The sequence below is a fragment of the Anser cygnoides genome, chromosome 5 (genome assembly GCF_040182565.1).
Source record: "Anser cygnoides isolate HZ-2024a breed goose chromosome 5, Taihu_goose_T2T_genome, whole genome shotgun sequence".
Taxonomy (NCBI): Eukaryota; Metazoa; Chordata; class Aves; order Anseriformes; family Anatidae; genus Anser; species Anser cygnoides.
In genome coordinates this window covers 61,026,366-61,045,845 of record NC_089877.1, presented here as the reverse complement: position 1 = coordinate 61,045,845, position 19,480 = coordinate 61,026,366, and the positions used below count along the sequence as shown (strand labels likewise).

Here is a 19,480-nt window from a genome sequence, read left to right as displayed (position 1 = left end):
AGTGCCCAGGCCCCGAGTAGGCCGCACGGGGGAATCGTGGCGGTGCCGGGGGGAGCTCGGTGTGTGGGGGCGATCTGTGGGGTCTGAGCTCCAGGGGGTGGTGTTGCCAAAGCTGTGACCTCCGTAGGCGAGGTAGAGCAAAATTCTGTGCTTGCCCGAGCTCCCAGGCAGAGCCCAGAGGAACTGGTATCCACCCAACCTAACCAATTTCCTCAAGTGTTGCAACTGGAAAAATGCGTTCTTCATTTCCAGCCTCAAAATACTCACCAGAGGGACTGTCTGTCATCAAATACTGTGGCAGAGATTCCAAAGCAGCAGAAATGTGGTGACATATTAAGGGTATACTCTATGCATCCTGTGCACAAAGTCATTTAAGTGATTCAAAAAGGGGAAAAAAAGCTTCTGTGTCAATTGTGTTTTTATACTGTTTGATAATGCTAAAGATTAATTGTAGCAGATTTCTGATTACCTTAAAAAATTGCAGCAAAGGTTTTATACTCTCAATTGTATTCTGATATCTGCAATGTTTGTGCAAAAGGGGCCTTTACTGAGGTTTTTGTGGTGAATTACGAGCTCTGGCTGGCATTCTTTATGATTTGTGCAAATATAACTTAATGAACTTAATGCATGAGTAAATGGGTGCGCTTTCTCATCCTTCTTTATGGAGGCGTTCAGAATAGCTTGTGCTACAGTGCTTTATGGAGCTTTAGAATCTAAAAATGTTAAGTAAAGTAGTAAATCAAAATATCTCTGGCAGTTTCAGCTTTTTTCTGTCATAATCTCCACTGTGAGCCCATTAGAAATACAGATTCTGTAATTAAATGTAGGAATTTAGATCTTTACAAACTTGTTGGAAATCCTGTGACTCTATATGGGTGGCTAATAAAATTAATGTCTTTTTTCTAAGAAGTTACTAAGAAATAATAGTCACAGCAGAGAACTCAAGAAATGGTGCAAAGTGATAACCAAACCAAGAACCTTGAGGAGATAATTATGGAGTTGGTAAGTTATTCATTCCATTTTGTTTTCTAAACTTTTTTCCTCTCTACTTCTGTAAATATCAGTGTTCTTGCTAGAACATAGAGGTAGTTTTGCTTTTCTAGAGGTACCATCTGTAGTGTAGCCTCCATTCTAGAATACCCCAGAGGTGGTATAAGGCATGCATTAGTAAGAGTCTGTGGTGAACTGAATGTTTCAGAATTGTAGCAAACACATTAATACTTAACGAGATTCTTAGTCTTAAGAGAATATCTTTATTTAAATTACTTTTAATGTATAGCTCCCTGCTTTGTCTCTGTTTCTCATGAAGTACCTTGCAAAAATATTTATATATAGAAACAAAAACAGTCTTGTTATATACATTTGGTCAAAATAAATCTTTTAGTTTTGACTCAATCACATCTTTTTGAAGATTCACAGGTAATTGTGAACAGAATCAGATGATAGATGAAGCTTCCAGTATCTTAGTTTACTATGAACTGGTTAGAATTTCAAAATGGGATCCCACTCCATGTTCACTTAGGTGTCTACATGTTTACATATGCTCATTACAGTCAGTGGAAATAAAGGATAGGATTCAGCTGTATTGATACAGCTGTTTAGTGCCATTTTACTGACTTAAAGTGTCTGGAATATCAGCTGCAGGATACTTTTAAGACCTCTGAAATAGCACTATATTGTCTATGTGGCCAACTGTATGCCATCCTTAGTATATATTGTCCACAAAACTAACAGAATAAGTCAATTTAGTGTAAGTATCTCCTGTATGACCATCAGAATGGATTTCTGGGATCTTTTGGCCTTGGCTATATTGATTGAATCCCTTGACTAACATTGAGAGCTTGGGCAAGAGGCATGTGTGTAGATGCCTACTGTTTTGTGTCTTGTTCTCATCCTGAATGAAATTCCATGTAAACTTTTAATTTTTTCGTGACCAAAAACTTGTATTGCATTTACTTGATACAGTCACTTTAGAAGTGGAAGACTACAAGACTGCTAAAACCCACCAGCTATTTGCATACACACATATGCATGAACACATACAAGTACTAGCTTATAGATAAAGTTATACATTCCTGGGTTTTAATCTAAATTAAAATTATCATACTTGAAAACTATGTTGTTTTAAATTTAAGGTACATTTTGAGGTTTGGTAAGAAGATTTTGTGTAATACTTCGTGAGCAGAAGAAAGCTACTTAACTTACATACTTAATGTAGTTAAAATTGCAAAACCATTTTAATGCAAAGGAAGTTTGAAAAGACACAACTGCTGTTAAGCAGTACTGTAATGTTAGTAAGACATTGTGCTTCGTAGTGTATTTTTTTACAGTATGAGCATAAAGAGAATAATGGCTTCATTTCATTTCTAGTGCATATGTAATGGATTGTCTTATGAGAACATTGATCAAGAGGGACTGAAAACAACAGCACTGGAGATGTTTTTCTCAGGTTATTCCAGAATTGTAGGCATGAAGTATTTCCCCAATCTAACTACTCTCACGCTCGTTGGACAAAGTATTCAAAACATTACAGATCTGGAGCATTGCTTATTGCTCAAAGAGCTATGGATTGCTGAGTGTTGTTTAGTGGTAAGTTAACTATGAATTTTCTTTTTAGCCAGCTTTAGCCAATTTCCAGTCCTTTGCAATGACTGTCAGATTCTTTTGAAAGCACTCCTTTCCTTTGTTCAAGGAAGAAGGCACCTTCTGAAGGAGTCTAGATCTGACATTTCTCTAAGTATCCAAAATCCCATTTTAGATACGTATCAAATTAATTTATTATTATTATTATTATTTATTTTAGAACTTACTGTTGGATTTTTTTTCTCTTTCATTAGAATCTTTTTTTTTTTTAATAACTAGAATAGTTATATTGAAACCTTTTCCAGGACACTGGTTAGAATGAAGAAATTTTAATGAAAATAACACTGTACTTAAAAAACACATAATTATTTATCGTGAAGTATTGCAGCTGCTGGTACTTTTTATTTGTTGGCTTAATTGAAAAGCTTTCTAAATCATCAAAATTCTGCTCTGAGGGTGTGATCTTAAGTCATTTGGAACTACTTAAATTTCTGTGCAAGTTGATAGCATATTGACAAACAAAAAGAGTGACATTTTGTTGTTCAGTGCTACAAATACATTTTCTTCTATTGCAGAAAATAGATGGTCTACAAAAATGTGTAAATTTAGAAAAGCTTTACCTTTATTGCAATGAAATTTCCAGGATTGAAAATCTGGAAGCTTTAACGAAACTGAATGTACTCTGGCTGAATAATAACCTGATCAAGAATATAGAGGTGAGTCTGGTGTCCTTGTTATGTTTTCTTGTCTTCTATTTTGTCTAATGTATGGTATATTAATGGTGTGGAATTAAAATGTGTTAATAAGTAAGGCTAACTTTTAGAATAATTGAACAACAGAAAGAGCAACGTTAAAACTTAAGTATATAAGAGTTAAGGCTGAAACTTTATTTGGAACAGATTGACTGTCAAAGCTTTCTTCATATGCAGAGTTATCTAAATCAACAATTTTCAGACCTCTGTGACTTCTGATGAGGAAAGAATTTTATTTTTTTTAGCTTTCTTATAACTGCAGCCTTTTGCCTGTATTACATAAAAGGTTTTCCATTTAATTTTAATATTCGTGTTTGGCATTTTTGTTTGGAGGGATCAGCTCCTATTAAGGAGAACTTGTATCCTGGGTTTTCCTCAGGCTGTTACATATGAAGTTTGCTCCAAGGGGAAACTGATTTCCCCTGTGTCCCCTCAAAATAAAATTCTAACCTTTGGGCTGGAGGTTAGTCCAGGACCAGCAAGAGTTCTGAGATTACCAGTTTGGCAAATAAAGGGAGAAGAAACATATAGATGGCCATTTCTAGCAAAAGACCACGTAGCATTCTGAATTACCAGACTCCCATCGGGGGACAGAATGCTGCAGCTTAGTCCACTTTAACTTGAGAGAGTGCAAGAAAACAAAGCAGAAGGAGATACTGATATCAATATAAAAGTAGTTAGAGCAGAAGAGTTATGATAAGGATCAGATTAATGTGAGTCTCCAAAGCCAGAAAGAAGAGGGAAGAGAAATCAAAGTTGAGCGTGCTGATGGGGAGAGGAAGGAGATACTGATAAATTACACCTGACAGAGAAAAAATGTAAAAGAAGTAGAATGTTACAAGGTGGAAGTTGTTATTTATTAGTGGGGACACTGCAAACAGTAGTGGCATCTCTGCAAAGAACTGCAGTGTCATCATGGAGGGAAATGACAGACATCAGTGATATAGTTCTTATGATATATATCCCTAGGCCAAGACACGGGCTGCAGCCAAAAGCTAATGAGTACTTATGACATAGGGCATGATCTGTTAGATTTCTCATACACAGCTGTGAGACTAAGGCTGGGGGACTAATTTTATTTCCATTGCAGTATCATTTACAAAGGCTTTCCAAGCTCATTCCCTTTGGGCAAAATGCTTTCCCTCTTTGCATGTCAAAAGAAAGCTATAGTTTACAACAGAGGCAAACATTGTTTAGACTCCAGTCAAATTTATTTCTACATTTGAATGATCTGCCTCGTAGCCTACAGGCTTTTCAGCATTGGCAGTGCTATATTAGATTAAAACTCTATTGTTTAAAACGTTCACAGGGCTTACATACTCTGCAGAATTTGCAAGAGGTCAACCTTGCTGGAAACTTAATAGAAAAAATAGGTAAGTGATGTCAGTCTGGCATTTCTAGCATGAGCATTCTGGTTACTACTGAGGATTTATGTATTTAGTTTAATCCTTATCTCATTCTAATAGAAGAATTCTTACCAATTTACATGGTTTAGAGCCATATCCAGTATACACAGCCCTGGTCATCCCAAACTCCCTAGGGCTCATCTCTGCTTACACCAAACTCCTTTCCATTGCTGTAGCCATATCAAAGAAGACAGAAAATCGGTATTAGTGGTATTTATGCATTTTTTTCACCACCTCTAGTATAACTGACTTTTAGTTTGAATCTATATTAAGCCTGTTTGATTACAAATGGAGATGTAAATAATTTCTGCATTTCTACACTAATACTAGAGAATCTTACTTTTTCTTGATTTATCTTTGTGTAATAAAAAAGATCTTCCAAATACTATTCCTACTTTTTGAGTGAAAATGGAAAATAATATGTGTATGATGTCATTGTGTTAATGAAATAAACATTTGCGTGGGTTTGTTTGTGTGGTGAAAACTAGTCCAGAAGATGAAAATGTAGATATCCCAGTAGACAAGGGTAATATTTTTTTTCTTGATTGCTGTTTGTCTTTATGTTTAATTTTAGGAAGTTGCTTAGACTTCAATATACAAATTGAAATATTAAACCTCTCTGGTAACAAATTATCTTCCTTCAAGGTATGTTCACACTTTACATTTCTTTTAGATGTGTTTTGGTTTTGTTTGGCTTTTTATCTGTTGCTGGGAAGAGAGCTGACCTTTCTTTATGATATTAGAGGACCCATAACACGTGGCTGTGATGGGAAGTCTTTTTAAAAAAATAAAGTACTTCAATATTAACTTTTATTGTTTTCATACGCTTTTTAGCTCTTTTCTTTTGCAAAAATTACTGCTTCCAAATAAACTGTGTTACAAAGACTTAGAATTTGTCAGAAAATACCCATTATGTGTTTTTACTTCTTTTACATGCTTCCTGTTCAGTGTGGCTACAGTAGAAGTCACAGAAAAATCACAGCATGCATGTGTTCAGTATTGACTGTTCAGATTTTAGCAGCTACCACCTTAAAAGACTCTGGCCTCTTTTAACCTGTCTGCTCACTGTCCTAGCAAACAGAGCAATTCCTCGCTCAGCTCCTAAATGCAATCAGACTGTGAAGTAACAGTTCACAAATCAAACAGGCTTCAGGCAATGGATACAAGTGCTCAGCAAGAGTGTCCCCTGTACTCTAATTCCTGTCTTCTGCTGATGATGTTTGGATCAAATTACATCCTGCTTCATCTGCTAAGCACTCTTTTAGAGAAGGCCACCAGCTTAAGGAAGGAACAAACTGGAGTTGAAAATGATAAGAAATAGCCTGGGACAAAGAACATAGGGTCAAGAAGAGGAAAGGTAGAAAAAGGAAAAGAAGAGGTTAAATGAAAAAGGAGGCAGAAAAACTCAGAGGAGGATTTAGATGGGGCAAATGCAATGGTAAACTAGGATGGCAGCCAAGAGAATAAACAGGCTAGCTAGAGCCTAGGAGAGTTACATGGGGAAGAAGTACAGTTAACATGAAGTAGGAACAGAGCCCAACAGGGGAGGGACAGGGCATAGAAGGTGAATTGAGCAGGGAAGAGAATATTTTTAACATTGCACGTGAACAGACAATGTCACTAGTGACATATTAATTTTGAGATTGTAAGTTTAGCCAAGTGCTGGGGATTGCAGGATATTAGGAGGTATTTTAGGAATGATTAGTGAATTCATCCTGGGAATTGAGAACGTTAAATTAACTATAATGACATTTAGCTGATCGCTTTGTACTTTAGGTATGTAGCCCTTTGTGTTATTCCTCATTTCTAATGAAAGCCCTTTAAATCGTGTCTTTATCATAAGGAAGGATTTCAAAAGTTTTGTTGACAATGGCCTCGTTTTTATTTTAAGCTTGAGGAAGATCGAGGCTTTTGAGGACAGGTTCACTTTTTTTTCTAGATTTATTTCTTCATAGAGCCTGAGAGACTGACCTTTATTTTCACACATGTGCTTTGCTTTCTTTCACTGATTGGTTGTAGTTTGTTTTTTCCCAGAATTCATGAAACTCCCAGAAAAAAAAAAATCCCAATGCACTACGTGAATCCTGAAAGGTCTGTAAAGTTGCATGAGCCCATGCTCATGAAAGCTACTGTATCTGTGCTGTATTCCTTTCTCCCTCAGTTTGTGTATTTTTTTGTTCTGTATAAAACCTTAGCGAGTAATATCCCATTTGATCTTTGTGCTATAATGTGCTGAAATACTTCCTTTTAAAATAAGGTGTATTGACATATATTGTTGTGATAGCAGTTTGCTTGTTTTTCAGGAACTCACTGGTTTGTCAAGACTACCTAATTTGAAAGATTTGGGCCTAAATGATCCTCAGTATGGGCCCAACCCTGTTTGTCTTCTTTCTAATTATGCTATCCACGTGCTGTATCATATACCACAGCTTCAAAGGTTTGATACATGTGATGTTTCTGAAAAGCATATCAAGATTCTGGCAGAGGTAAGTTCAGATTTCATGAATGAATTTGTTACTGATGGTAAGTGTTACTATGGGATATCTGAGTTTCAGCCAACTACAGTGAGTGCTTTACGTTACTGCTCAATACCATGTTAGGTTGTCAAAATTTTGAGTTTTATCATGGTCTCACAATTTCTGTACGCTTCCCTTTATGTATGGTATTGGATTGAAATAATATACATTCTCACTGAAATCTGAATGTATGCAATTTACTACCAGTAAAAACATTAATCTTTTACTTAGTGCCAGTACTTTTTCATAGAGTTGTTGCATTTCAGGCTGTTGCTACTTAATACTGAAAAAGGATGATGGAAAAAGTTGCACATGATGTTGCATACATTTTTGTTTTAAATATTAGTCATCTCAAGTGTCAGAAACCTAACATCAAAACCAGAGTGTCATATTCAAAGGACATGGAAGAATTTACTGAAAATATGGGTTCATGTGTTGTGTTTTCAAGTATGACAAGTATTTTACAAAAATTATTACAGATTCATTTTCATATTAGTTTGCCACGTAATGGACTTACTTTCAGATGTCTTGCTATCCAAGCAGAGCATCTTTAAATCGCAGGAAATTTAGCTTGATGCTTAACAGAGTATAGGGAAAAACTTTCTGAATAGATTCCACAGTTTAGTGAAGCAAGTCACAAAGTGCACTTTAGTGTGGAATATGTGGCATCAATCTTATGGGTAGCTGTTAAGATTCTTGTCTGCAGAAACACATAGTGGTTAATTCTTCTTGCTTTGGAAGATGTTCCTGGTGGGGAAAAAAAAGCTTCTAATACATGAGAGGAAGTGTTCAGAACAGCAGCTGGTCTCAGATGAGAAACATGTTTGTTGATTTATCCAGAACACTGAGCAAGTTTTCCTAATGATGTTATTGAACAGTTTTGAATATAGACTAGAGCTAACTGAGATATGTGGAATGAGTCCATAGTTTGATCAGTAGCTACAGCATAAAATTCTTAGAATGTTCATACAAGTAGTATTATTGGTTGTTTAAAAAATAAATAAATATAAGAATATGTTCTTCAGACAACACCCAATGTCTGATGTTCAAATACAGTCAAATTTAAATATCATTTTAGTATATTTGAAAATGCAAATGCAATTTGTAAAGCACAATTCATAGGTATAATGTTGTGTTTTGCTTTGTTCTTCAGGAATAAGCTCTGTGAATAGTTACAACTTGTTAATAACAAATGAATAATTTCCTTTTTTTTTTAAAGACCACAGTTATGAAAAAAATAATGTACTATCATATGCGTGTAAAAAGCGTTCACAGACAGCTCCATGACAGGCTTGAGGAGCTAAAAGAAAGCAAATGCAGGCTGCAGAATTTGCCAGAAAAGAAGATAAAGTTGTTCAGCTGCAACATAAAGCATGTAAGTTGAAATAGCTTGAAATGTCAGCAGAGATGTATCATTTAAATCATCATCCAAAAAAAAGGTTATACTCATTTATGTTCAATAAATTATTTCATGAAAGTACATCAGCTCTTACTAATCCTTGTAATCCAGGAGTTTGTAGGACTCGGTTTCTGCCTGAAAGATAGCTCTTCTTCAGAGTAGCCAACAGTCAAGCATATGGGACACTTAATGTGTTGCAAGGGATCTACTTCCAGCTTCATTTCTGGCAGGTTCATAATAATTTCAATCTGTTGTTTTAAGCCCTAAGTGAGTGCTTTGACCAGTGATTTTTTTTTTTTTTAATGGAACAACCCTAAGGTGAAAGCCTGAGAGATCCACCCTAGAAGAGTGGGCTAGGTAGGATGTTCACCTAATGTGGTGAAATGAATTTCAAGTTGCTGCTTTTATTCATCCAGTACAGGTGTTTGCAAAGGACCCTTGTGCTGAGTTCCCGGATTATTGTGGTTATTGCCTGTTCTAGTTGATACCATGAACATTTATGAAGGATCTGTGTTCATTCTGATATAGGACGCTTTTGCATGTTGGGAAGTGTTTTTTTTCCTCACCTAAGCTTGGATTTTGTGTGTGTTTTTTGTTTTCTTTGTTTGTTTGTTTGTTTCTGATTTCTAATTGATTAGTCTGTTCCCCTTCCTTTAAGAACAGTATAGTCAACATAACGGATCAGATTCCAGTTGCATTGGTGCAACCACTCTGTACAGCAGTTCGTAAACATTCCTAGTAGGTCTTCAACGCTCTTTGCACATCTGTCTGTATAGAAATAACTGACAAAAATATTGCTGACTGCATAAATAGGACCCCTTAAAAGTACTTCGATCAACTGTTAACAGATTCTGAGGGTTTACCTTTTAGAAAATAATGCAAAGAGTTTTGCTTCAACTCAACAGTGAGTAATTGTTGTCACACGATGATCAAACATGGGGAGAGAAATGATCCCTGCCCTTAGGTGTTTGAAGGAAAGCAGCAATCCCATTTTAACTGTACCCTCTAATTCTCTTTTACTTGCTGATACTTGCATCATAATGAAGTCACATTGAGGAATTGGTCCTGCCTGGAAAAAACAATGGTCTAATTGATATGAATAGAACTCGGATTTGAGCCAGGGTACAATGGAAAAATACATGCAGCTACTCAGAGCAAAGCTGTCCCTTTGGTCGAGTAATTCAGCTTTTTCTATTGACAAAAGATTTTGAATTTTTAGAAGTAATTTTCTGAGTTAATGTTTACAGGTATGCTTTATCGTACACACTTAGAGGGCTTATCTGTTGAGAAAATGTAAGATAATTTTCCTGCCATACTTTTAAGTTAGTCTCTTGCCTCTGAATCATGGTATGGTATTTTTATCAGCTGGAACATGAACTGGCCAAGCTGGAAATGTTGGATAAAACATCAAGGAACGGATCTCCAAGGAGTAAGGATTTGGAAACTGAAAACTCAGTTCATGATACTGAAGATACAGAAAAGGCATGCCTTGAAAAGGCATTCATACAAAAAATAAGTGCCATGAAGGAAAGAGTAACATTCTGGAACAGAAAACTGGATGAGTATGTTTACTGAATTGTGTAAGAACAGAAGTCTGATATTTTCAAACATTAATAATTGGGCATGACAGTGGTTGATGGTTAGGAAATTAACAACAGGACATGGAGCCTGTTTCCTACTTGTTTTGGATGATGTCCAAACTTAACATTGCAAATATTAAAGTGGCAATTCTTTTGTGGTCTCAGTTATTAGATTCAAGCCAGTTTCTAGTAGATAGCTGTTGCCATGAAAGATGTTGCCATTCATGTTATTGGTGGTCTTAGTATACAGGGAAAGAAAGGTTTGAGCAAAAACATCTGGGATGAGTAGTTATATGGGACTGGTGCTTGGAGAAGATTTCTGGGCCTTTAAACAAGAGAGAGATCCAGCAAAACGCCGCAGTTTGTTTTGTTTTTTCCCTTGTAATTCCAATGTGGTTTTAATGGCTGCAGCTTCTTGTCCTTGTTGTTTCTGGCTTAGTACTTCATGAGTCAGATACACTTTGAAGTCAATTGCCAGCACGAGGCCTGCACACAGTCCCTCACAGTAGGGCATGTGAAGGATATTAGTGATACCACAGACCTGGTGGTGGATGCCAGCATGGGTCTGAAGCTCATTCTACAGAATTTTCATGAAGGAAGAATTGGTTCTCTTCTGAAGGGTAGAAAGCCATCCAGTCTATTTCGTGTTTCGCGGGACAGTTAAGGCATACCACGTATGTTTCAGTCTGCCTAGTTTTTGCTTTGGTTTGGTTTAAAAGACCAATAAAGACTGTTCCTATTGGCAGAGGTAATATAAAGAGTCTGAATCATTTAGTTTTTCCATTTGAGCAGAAGTAGTATCCTTTAAAAGCCTGTTCATAAAGAGAGGGAAAGACTGCTGATCATTTCAAGGATGGAATAACTGGTGGAGGAATGGGAGAACTTAAACATACTGTGAAATTTGTTGCCTTTACTTGCCGCTGATTTCTTCCAGTGCCTCACACTGAACCCAAGCTCAGCAATTTGTATTGATATCATGAATGCCAAATAGCAAACTGAGACCTTCTCTTACTCAGAGGTGATTCCTGTATGTTAAGGATTACAGCACAGTGTCGAGGGTGAAATTGATAAAGTTTGGTGTTATGATCAGTAAAGGACCTTGCTTCCACCGTTGTAATCTGTCATCTGTCACTTTTAGATTAAAAATAAAAAATGGTTGTTTGGGGGGAAAAAAAAGGAGGAAAAAAAAACACTAAATTAACTCCTCTCTTATTACGTTAACTTATGCATGTCCTTGATGCATTGTTCCAGGCAAAATTCTTCTAGTTTCTTTTTGCAGAATTGAAAGAGATTACCAAGTGGAAATGAAGAAGAAGAAGAAGAGTTTTAACTTAGTAGAACAATTTTTGTTGATGGAATTGGAAGCAGTGGGAAACATTCGCTTTGAAGAAGGCTTATCAAATAATCCCTGGTAAACTTTTTAAGATACTCCAAACTAGAGCAGGTTTCTTATGATTCCAAGTTAACCATTTTTAATAAAATAAGTGTATTACAAGGATCTGGACTGTTCTGAAGCTTCTGTGGTCTGCTTTGACACCATTTGCAGACAGCTGATGAGAGAGGAAGCTTGTCCTGAAGCCTTTGATTTTTTTAAAAAAAAAAAAAAAAAGGCACAAGAATAAGCAAGCTATTCGGTTGTTTTATAATGACAGTGATAGTGATCATTCCAAGTTCCTAGAGACCTTTACTTGTGAAGAAGCATTAGAAGTTGCTTACATAATCTCTGTGTGAATAACCTTGGTGCTCAGTTGAGGGGAGATTCAAATTTAGGTTGGCAGCATTTCAAGGGCTGTTTTCTGCTTGAGTACACCAAGCTTGTCCACCTCAGCTAAGCTTTCCTTTTGTGTTCAGGGATGTTTATTAGAGCTGCAGGTAGTCATGTGCATACTTTGAGGTTGTTTATAAATAGCATTCTGCTTAATTTTCATGCTACTTTCCAAAGCCAAGAATCTTCTTGTTTAGAAAATTAATAAACGTTTTTGCTTAAAAATTAACAAATTACTATTGTAGGGGTGAAAGCCAATCCCAAGCTTTTTGAATGAGTAATCTTAGCACAGAATCTTTCTGAGAAAGATAATAACTCTCACTGTTTATATTCTTCTTTCTAAAAGAAAACTTTCCACTCATTGAAAAACTGTGGAACCTCCTGCATTTCTAGGTTGGAGTTCTTCCTAAAGTGTCTGACTATCACATAATCATTAAGGAATTTTACAGTACCAGATGGAAGCACAGGAGCTTATCACCTTACTAGCGAGACACAGAGAAAATGGCCACGTATTTATTAAGTGACCTGACTTCTGTACCACAGGACATAGGTGGAAGAAGAGAACACTGAGCTTCTGCCCCCAGGTTCCCAGCTAGCCAATGGACCATCTCTTCCTCCTCAAGTTTTATTCTAGAAACTGTTGCAGGTTCTTGCAAACCATGCTCACTTGATGCATGATTGCACTTAGTATGGCAGAACTACTCATTTGAGTAGTGAAGTAGGACTTAAACAAATTTTAAATACAACAGTGCAAATAGAGGAAAGGAACACAGTGAGTCGCAGATGACAAGGTATTGATGGTTGATGCTTAACTTTGAATACAGCGTTCAAATAAAGCTAGGTAAACTTCTATATCTCCATTTGAGAAAATAGTTGTAATGAAATGAAACGCACAAGAGGTATTGTTTGTGATTCTTCCTTTTGAATAGGAAACAGAATAAAATCATGTAGATTGCACTGAAAAATTCAGTGCAAAACCAGAACAAATTATTATTAACTTACTGTCTTCCTCTGTGCATTTCTGCACGCAGGTTTAGTTCCTGCTGTGAACTAATTCAATCACGATTTTGTACCTGGGACTTCAGAGCATACGATATCATGGGAGTGAATATAAACCGCATCTTTAGAGTGCACAATCAAATTCTGAGGCTGAAATTTGAAGAGAAGTTTCAAACATTTCTGGAAAAAGAAGTTTTCCATGTAGCAGAGTAAGTGCCTAAGTTTTAAGTGCTATTTGCTGTAGCATTGGCATGCAAACAAAATAAACCTTGTGATTTCAAAGAACAGAAAGATTTTGCAAAGCATCAAATAATTTAGGATTATTAAGAATTTTGAGCCACTTTTGCACAAGTAAAGGTGACTCAAAGTTTGCCACAGTCCCTGTGTTTGGTATTTCTCTGACTGGCTCTTGGTCTTCAAAGGTCCATAGCTTGACAGAAAATACCAGATAGGAGAATTACAATGACTTACAGACTTACAATGTTAGCATCTGGGTTTCACCTCATCTGTTCCTAATAAGGTTGTGAAAACAGAGTAAACGTTGTTATGAATGGCCAGATTCCTGAAAGCTGAAAGCAGCAGTAAATGAACAATGCAAAAACAAACAAAACAAAGCCCACCTGGATGTATATGCATCTGTATTTCATTTGTATCACAGGAGAGCATATACACGTCAAGATGGTCACGAGGTTGATTTATATCCTTGCAGATTAGCCCTTTTTTTTTTTTCTGCAGAAGTATTAATTTTGAAATTTGTGTCATTGTGTCCTTTTATTTCACTGCCTTCCAAGAATTAAACTGAGCCATGGTGCAGCTGTGGGTTTTATTGTAAGCACTGGTAATTATCTGCCCAAAGCTGCTTGTGGAACCATGTCTCCAGTGGAGCACAGCATCTCCACAGTCTTAAGACACCTGGTTGCCCACTTGTAGCTATTAGACAGAGCTCCTGCTTGCATCCATTTCTTTCTTTGCAATACCAAGGAGTTTGATGATTGGATGTGTGACTTATTTATGTAAGTTATGATTTTTAGTACAGTTAATACAGTGCTTTTAATATTTTTATGTGCATTTACTATGTTTATGTGTGTGAAAGCTTATTTTACGTTATATATAGATGTGTGTGTGATTTCTATGTGCGAATAAATAAAACAGGTTAAATATAAAATCCATGGCCTTCAAAAGAGCATGAGAAAGGCAGGACATACTTCCTAGTTCTGTAGGTCCTGGGAGACAGAAGCTGCCTTTTACAGAAGCATAACCATGACAAACATTCAGAGGAGGGCAGAGATGATCTTGTGAATTGTACTACTAATTTTCTTCCTGTAAGTCTGTAACTTAAAGTTATTTATCCCCATAGCTGAAACACCACTATTAAGCTTCTGGTTCATTCCAATACAAGAAGAAATAGATTTGTTCATCCCTTGATGTCCTTCTCATAAAGTTGGAAACACGAAATGACCCTTACTCAAATTATTTAAACTAGTAATCAATATAAGATTCTATTACCCCGTTCCTGTGATTTTTTTTTTCTGGCCATGGGAAAGTCAGATTGGCACAGCCAATGGTTTTGGGAGTTCTTTTCATATTACCTAGAGAGAACAAAGCTTTTCAGGTAGCTCCTCGATGCATTCTATAAAACGTTGGTAGGATATCCTCCTGTATGGCTGAAGAACTATCTCATTGTGTTAGCTTCTAGAGTGGATTAGCCAGATTAGATCTGTTCATGTGTATTACAGCCTGTTCTTGTTGATCCCAAACAATTTATACATCTTCCCTAAGATGCAGTTATACAGGGATTAGGCCACTGTTCTTAAATTGAAACCTCATGGTCTGATGCTTGTTTTGGCAGATAAGTCCTGCAGGAATTAATCAAATACTCACACTAACCTGCTGACACTCAAACTGCAGAGTCGTAAGCCACCAGAAATTGCATTCTTTAGGGGGAAAAAAAAAAAAAAAACAATTGGGAGGAAAAGAGCAGTTACCAATAGCTATGTAGGGTTTGTATGGCTTTCCAGATCTGCTGTCAACAAAGATTGTGTTATCCTCTTTCATCTTGAGTTATTGCTCTCTTCCTGCTTAGGGATCTTCAGCAAATTTAAGACTTGTTCTTCCAGAGGTGTTGTTGTTTAACCCTGGCAGGCCACTAAGTACCACACAGCCACTCACTCACTTTCCCCAAGTGGAATGGGAGAGAGAATTGGAAAGGTAAGTGTGAGAACTCCTGGCTTGAGATAAGGACAGTTTATCAGGTAAAACAAAAGCCACATATACAAACAAAGCAAGAAATTAATTTGTTACTTCCCATCAGCAGGCAGGAGTTCAGCCAGTTCCAGGAAAGCAGGGCTCATCATGTGTAACAGTTCCTTGGGAAGACAAACAGCATCACTCTGTGAACATCCTGCCCTTCCTCCTTCTTTACCCCAGCGGTTGTTGCTGAGCACAGTGCCACTTGGCATGGGGCATCCCTCTGGCCAGCCTAGGACAGCTCCTGGTTGCGTCCGTTCCCAGCTCCTGGTGCACCCCAGCTCCCTTGCTGGAAAAAGAGCACAAGGAGCAGAAAGGAGCAGCACAAGGAGCTCTGTGTGAGCATTGCTCTGCAACAACTAAAAGATTTGTGTGTTATCCATGGTGTTTTCGTCAAAAAACTGAAATACAGCATCATCTGAACCTCTACAGAGAAAATTAACTCTATCCCAGACAAAACTGTGATGAGCTAAATAGATTTATTTTTTTTTTAGTATAATAAAGGGAATGGAGACTGCTTTAACCAATTATATAGAGTCGGGAAAGAAAAATTTCTCTTGTGATCTTGTGATTACTGTGAATGTGAATATTATAGAATCAGCATTAATTATAGTCTGTTATTCTTAGTAAATATTGTGCGCATGTATAAACTTTATCTGGTTAGAATAGCTATTCTTGCCTTTTGCCTGCTTTTGCACTACCATAATGAAAACCTGAAGTCTTTCCCTCTGTCTTTTCTTCTTAAGAAACTACAAAGAGAAGATGGAGTATCTCTTTTATGTATTTAATCCTAAATTGCCAGTTAAGGAAAAGCAGCTGCTGCAAATACTGGAGGATGGTTTCCAGGATCTGGAAGTGCATACGGTATGCTGCATTGGAGACATAAGAATGCTATTGCTTAGGAAAGGACAGCAAAGAGAGCAGGCAGAAAAGTGCTGCTCTATCTTTCTCTCTTCTTTCTTCGATTTTTCTATTCATGCATCCTTTGGTTCTTCCTCTGTTCTTATCGTATTTCTCCATTTTACTTCTGCTTCATTCTTCATGTCTTTTTGCCTTGTGTGGCAAAGTCATGATTAGTGCTTTCCAGTTTTTCTTTGTCATCTTCCTGTCCCTTCCTTCTCACTCACCACTTCTCATCAATTCCCCCCCCACATCCTCAATATCAATAGAGTTTGATGGGACTCATGCAGGACTACTTTGGAAGTCTCCACAGTATCAGACGCAGCACCTGTTTGCTGCCTGTGGAACACATTAGTTCAATGGTTTGTTCAGTCAATTTACACTGTAATTTTCATTTCTGTTTTTTTGAACCGAATACTATTTTCCTATTATTTTGTTCTTCCTATTAGTGTTATCAGAAAGCATATCATGGATTTTCAGTTCTTTAAGTCTCAGTTGTAGCAATACAGCATCCTGGGTTGGGATTTGCAAGCATTGTCTTAAATTTAAATCACTGCTTCTTTTGTCCTTAAATATACTGAGATTAAGACTAGGATTATTTCTGGAATCTCCAGATACCTGACGCTAAATATTTGTCACTGCTGGCATGGATCCTGGTTGTCAGCCCAGTCATAACCCTAGAAACTGTCAGTCCTGTCCCAGTGACCCCTTTAATCTCCAAACTGAAAAATAGTCAGACAGATGGAATACATTATTTCATGACGAGTAAGAAATTATGAACAGAAGAAGCATTTTCACAGACTCACAGAATGGTTGAGGTTGGAAGGGACCTCTGGAGGTCATCTTGTCCAATCCACTTGTTCAAGCGCAGTCACCTAGAGCAGGCTGTCCAGAATGATGTCCAAAGAGCTTTTGAATATATCCAATGATGGGCATATTTCAGATAAGGAAGTTTTCCATCTGATTTATGAAGGAAAAGAATAGAGAGTAGGAAAATGAATTCATGGCAACTCATCTCTCTTCCCCATTGCTCTCATTTTCTTCTTGCCAACCGTTTGCACACCTGCCTTTCTCTTTTCGCTCTGAGAAAAGATTGGATTTGGGGACAAGATTATGTCTTCAAATACAGTATCTATTTTCCTGTTTTGCTTTATTATTGTTTATATCATGCTAGTTTATAGAGGCCCTACTAAGATTCCTTCCTGTGGTATTACATGTTTTGTAAGCCTACAGAAGGTTGGGCCCTGTCCCCAACAATCTGATCTCATCTGTTTCTCTCATACTGTTAAAATAACGCCACAAATCATCTTTTTACTCTTTATTCTTCACTTTTCCTGCCTGTCATCCCTTATTGTAATTCACGTGTATATTTGCATGCTTAAATTTGTTTGCATTTTTAAGGGATGCTTTTAGTGAAAGATACTGGGGCCTTGCTTTAATCTTTGCAGCAGCCTGAGAGAAATGAAGCTGTTCCTCTCTGTAACAGTCTAAGCATATGTGAATGTCCCAGAATAGAGTTTCTGAAACAACAAGCCAAGGCTGAAGGCAAAAACAAGAGAGATCCTGAGGAGTCATTCAGGCATGGTAATTCAAAGTTGAAACAATATTGTAAAACTGATGATATATGGCTTGTCTAATCACTGCATTTTGTGCTACAGGTCAAAGGACATTTTGTAAATACTGTAAGTGGCCATGAGTTGCCATATGTAACTTGAAAGGAGCTCTGAAACTTTGCCGAAATCTGTTCCAGTGGCATTTTTGTGTATTAGGAAGCTCCACAAAGACCTTGGGCTGCTGGGAGTAATTCCCAGACAGGAGTTTGAAGCCTCTATGGGAAATGTCCTCATCTGAGATATAATTAGATATGTCTGATCTTTTTCAAAATCTAACATCTCTAAAAAGAGCAGAGTAAAGAAAGGCACAAATACATTAGGTTAATTTGCGTCCAGGACTGGGCACTGAAATGAAAAATACCAGCCTTCTCTTTTTAGTCTGGTTTCCTAGAAAAAAGGCTTAGGCAGTCATGCTGTGTGATGCTGTCATTTTAGTAGCTTAGGAATAATCAAGTTTCAGCCAAATTTGAAAAAAAAAAAAAGCTTAGAAGTCTCAAAGATAATTATTTACAAATTTTGTAGAAATGTGGCTTAACCTAAGTTAGGTCACCTCCCTTCCTTCTCCCAGCCCTGCTCCCCGCTAAAGAGGCATTTCTCAGCTCTTCTAGGGTTCCTTCAGTGTTAGCCAACAGGACAGTCAGCGTGGACTTCTCACACATCTTTCAGCATATATGTAGCGTGGAACTATCCACAGCATATACTACCTTTTGCTTGGCCTTGGTGTCCTAGAGAGCCTGGAAAAGACGGGTTTACTGTAGTATGGAAGAAAGACATTGGAGGTCACAAATCCAAATGTTAGTTGGTCTCATGGCTTTAAATATTAGCTAGTTACAAACTTTGGATATCACTGTATTTTTTTTTTGCCAAAGAATATTTGTTTTCATGAAAAACATAAATATTAATAAAGATTCAGTGTTTATTTTACATATATATGTATTACATACATATTAGACCATTCATCATCCAGACCAAGATGTAGCTTGCTTATAATAACAATAAGCATCATTTTTTTATTATTCTGTCCCCATCCCCAAGCCAGAATTAGAAGCATTAAGTGTCTTTTCTCTCTACACTTAGGGATAGTGATAATTGCAAAAGTTTTCCTTGGCCGCAGTGCTCCAGTTCGTGCAGCAAGTCCCATCTGTCAAATCAACTACCCAGAAGCTAATTCAGTATTCAGGCCATGGAAATTCCTAGGAAGTGATGCATCTACTTCTAGTAATGGTATGTATTTGTAGGCACTTGTTAGCATAAAGTTAAGGTTAAAGTAACACTTGTATTCCAAACTCGTCATTCACTTTGGGTTGTGTCAAGAGGTTTCATTCCTGAGAACTCAGTCTCTGCTGAAATGCATGTTTTCAAAGGCAATAACAAATAAGATGATCTTTCTGTGAACTAAATGAGAACAAATATTTATTCAAAGGGTGGAAGTGAGCTGTGCCATGCTGCTTTTAGCCGTCAGTCCACGCTAAGTGCAGCTTAGTTCATGGAGGTTCATATGCACACTTCACGCAGGGGGATTGAGTAAGTGTTGCAAAGGGTCATACCTACATACCACAAAAGAAAGCTTCACCCTTAAAATCCACAGCCCTTATTTTTAAGCAAAGTAAAAACAGTTGCTGCTGATAAATGCTATGTTACAAGTATCGAGATTAAATCTGCGTATTGTGTGTCCTCTTAGTGATAAATTCTGCTTTATGCTATTTTTTGCAAGAGAACA

At 37.1% G+C, this 19,480-nt stretch overlaps 1 protein-coding gene across 9 annotated transcripts in view; it reads left to right on the top strand.

The window, feature by feature from the left end:
* Positions 1-14: 14 nt before the first annotated feature.
* Positions 15-19,480, top strand: part of LRRC9 (leucine rich repeat containing 9) — a 57,141-nt gene continuing 37,675 nt past the window's right edge. For 6 of the 9 annotated variants that reach the window (XM_066998480.1, XM_048066013.2, XM_066998481.1 and 3 more), the window contains exons 1-14: positions 164-339; positions 908-1,002; positions 2,371-2,589; positions 3,159-3,299; positions 4,645-4,708; positions 5,316-5,386; positions 7,045-7,227; positions 8,477-8,632; positions 10,022-10,218; positions 11,516-11,647; positions 13,033-13,209; positions 15,994-16,111; positions 17,596-17,731; positions 18,838-18,984. In XM_066998480.1, the coding sequence (XP_066854581.1) occupies positions 949-1,002; positions 2,371-2,589; positions 3,159-3,299; positions 4,645-4,708; positions 5,316-5,386; positions 7,045-7,227; positions 8,477-8,632; positions 10,022-10,218; positions 11,516-11,647; positions 13,033-13,209; positions 15,994-16,111; positions 17,596-17,731; positions 18,838-18,984 (1,795 nt within the window). In that variant the 5' untranslated portion in view covers positions 164-339; positions 908-948. Of the gene's footprint in view, positions 133-163; positions 340-907; positions 1,003-2,370; positions 2,590-3,158; positions 3,300-4,644; positions 4,709-5,315; positions 5,387-7,044; positions 7,228-8,476; positions 8,633-10,021; positions 10,219-11,515; positions 11,648-13,032; positions 13,210-15,993; positions 16,112-17,595; positions 17,732-18,837; positions 18,985-19,480 lie in introns of those variants that run through there. The other 3 variants (XM_048066014.2, XM_048066015.2, XM_066998485.1) reach the window with 3 other exon arrangements.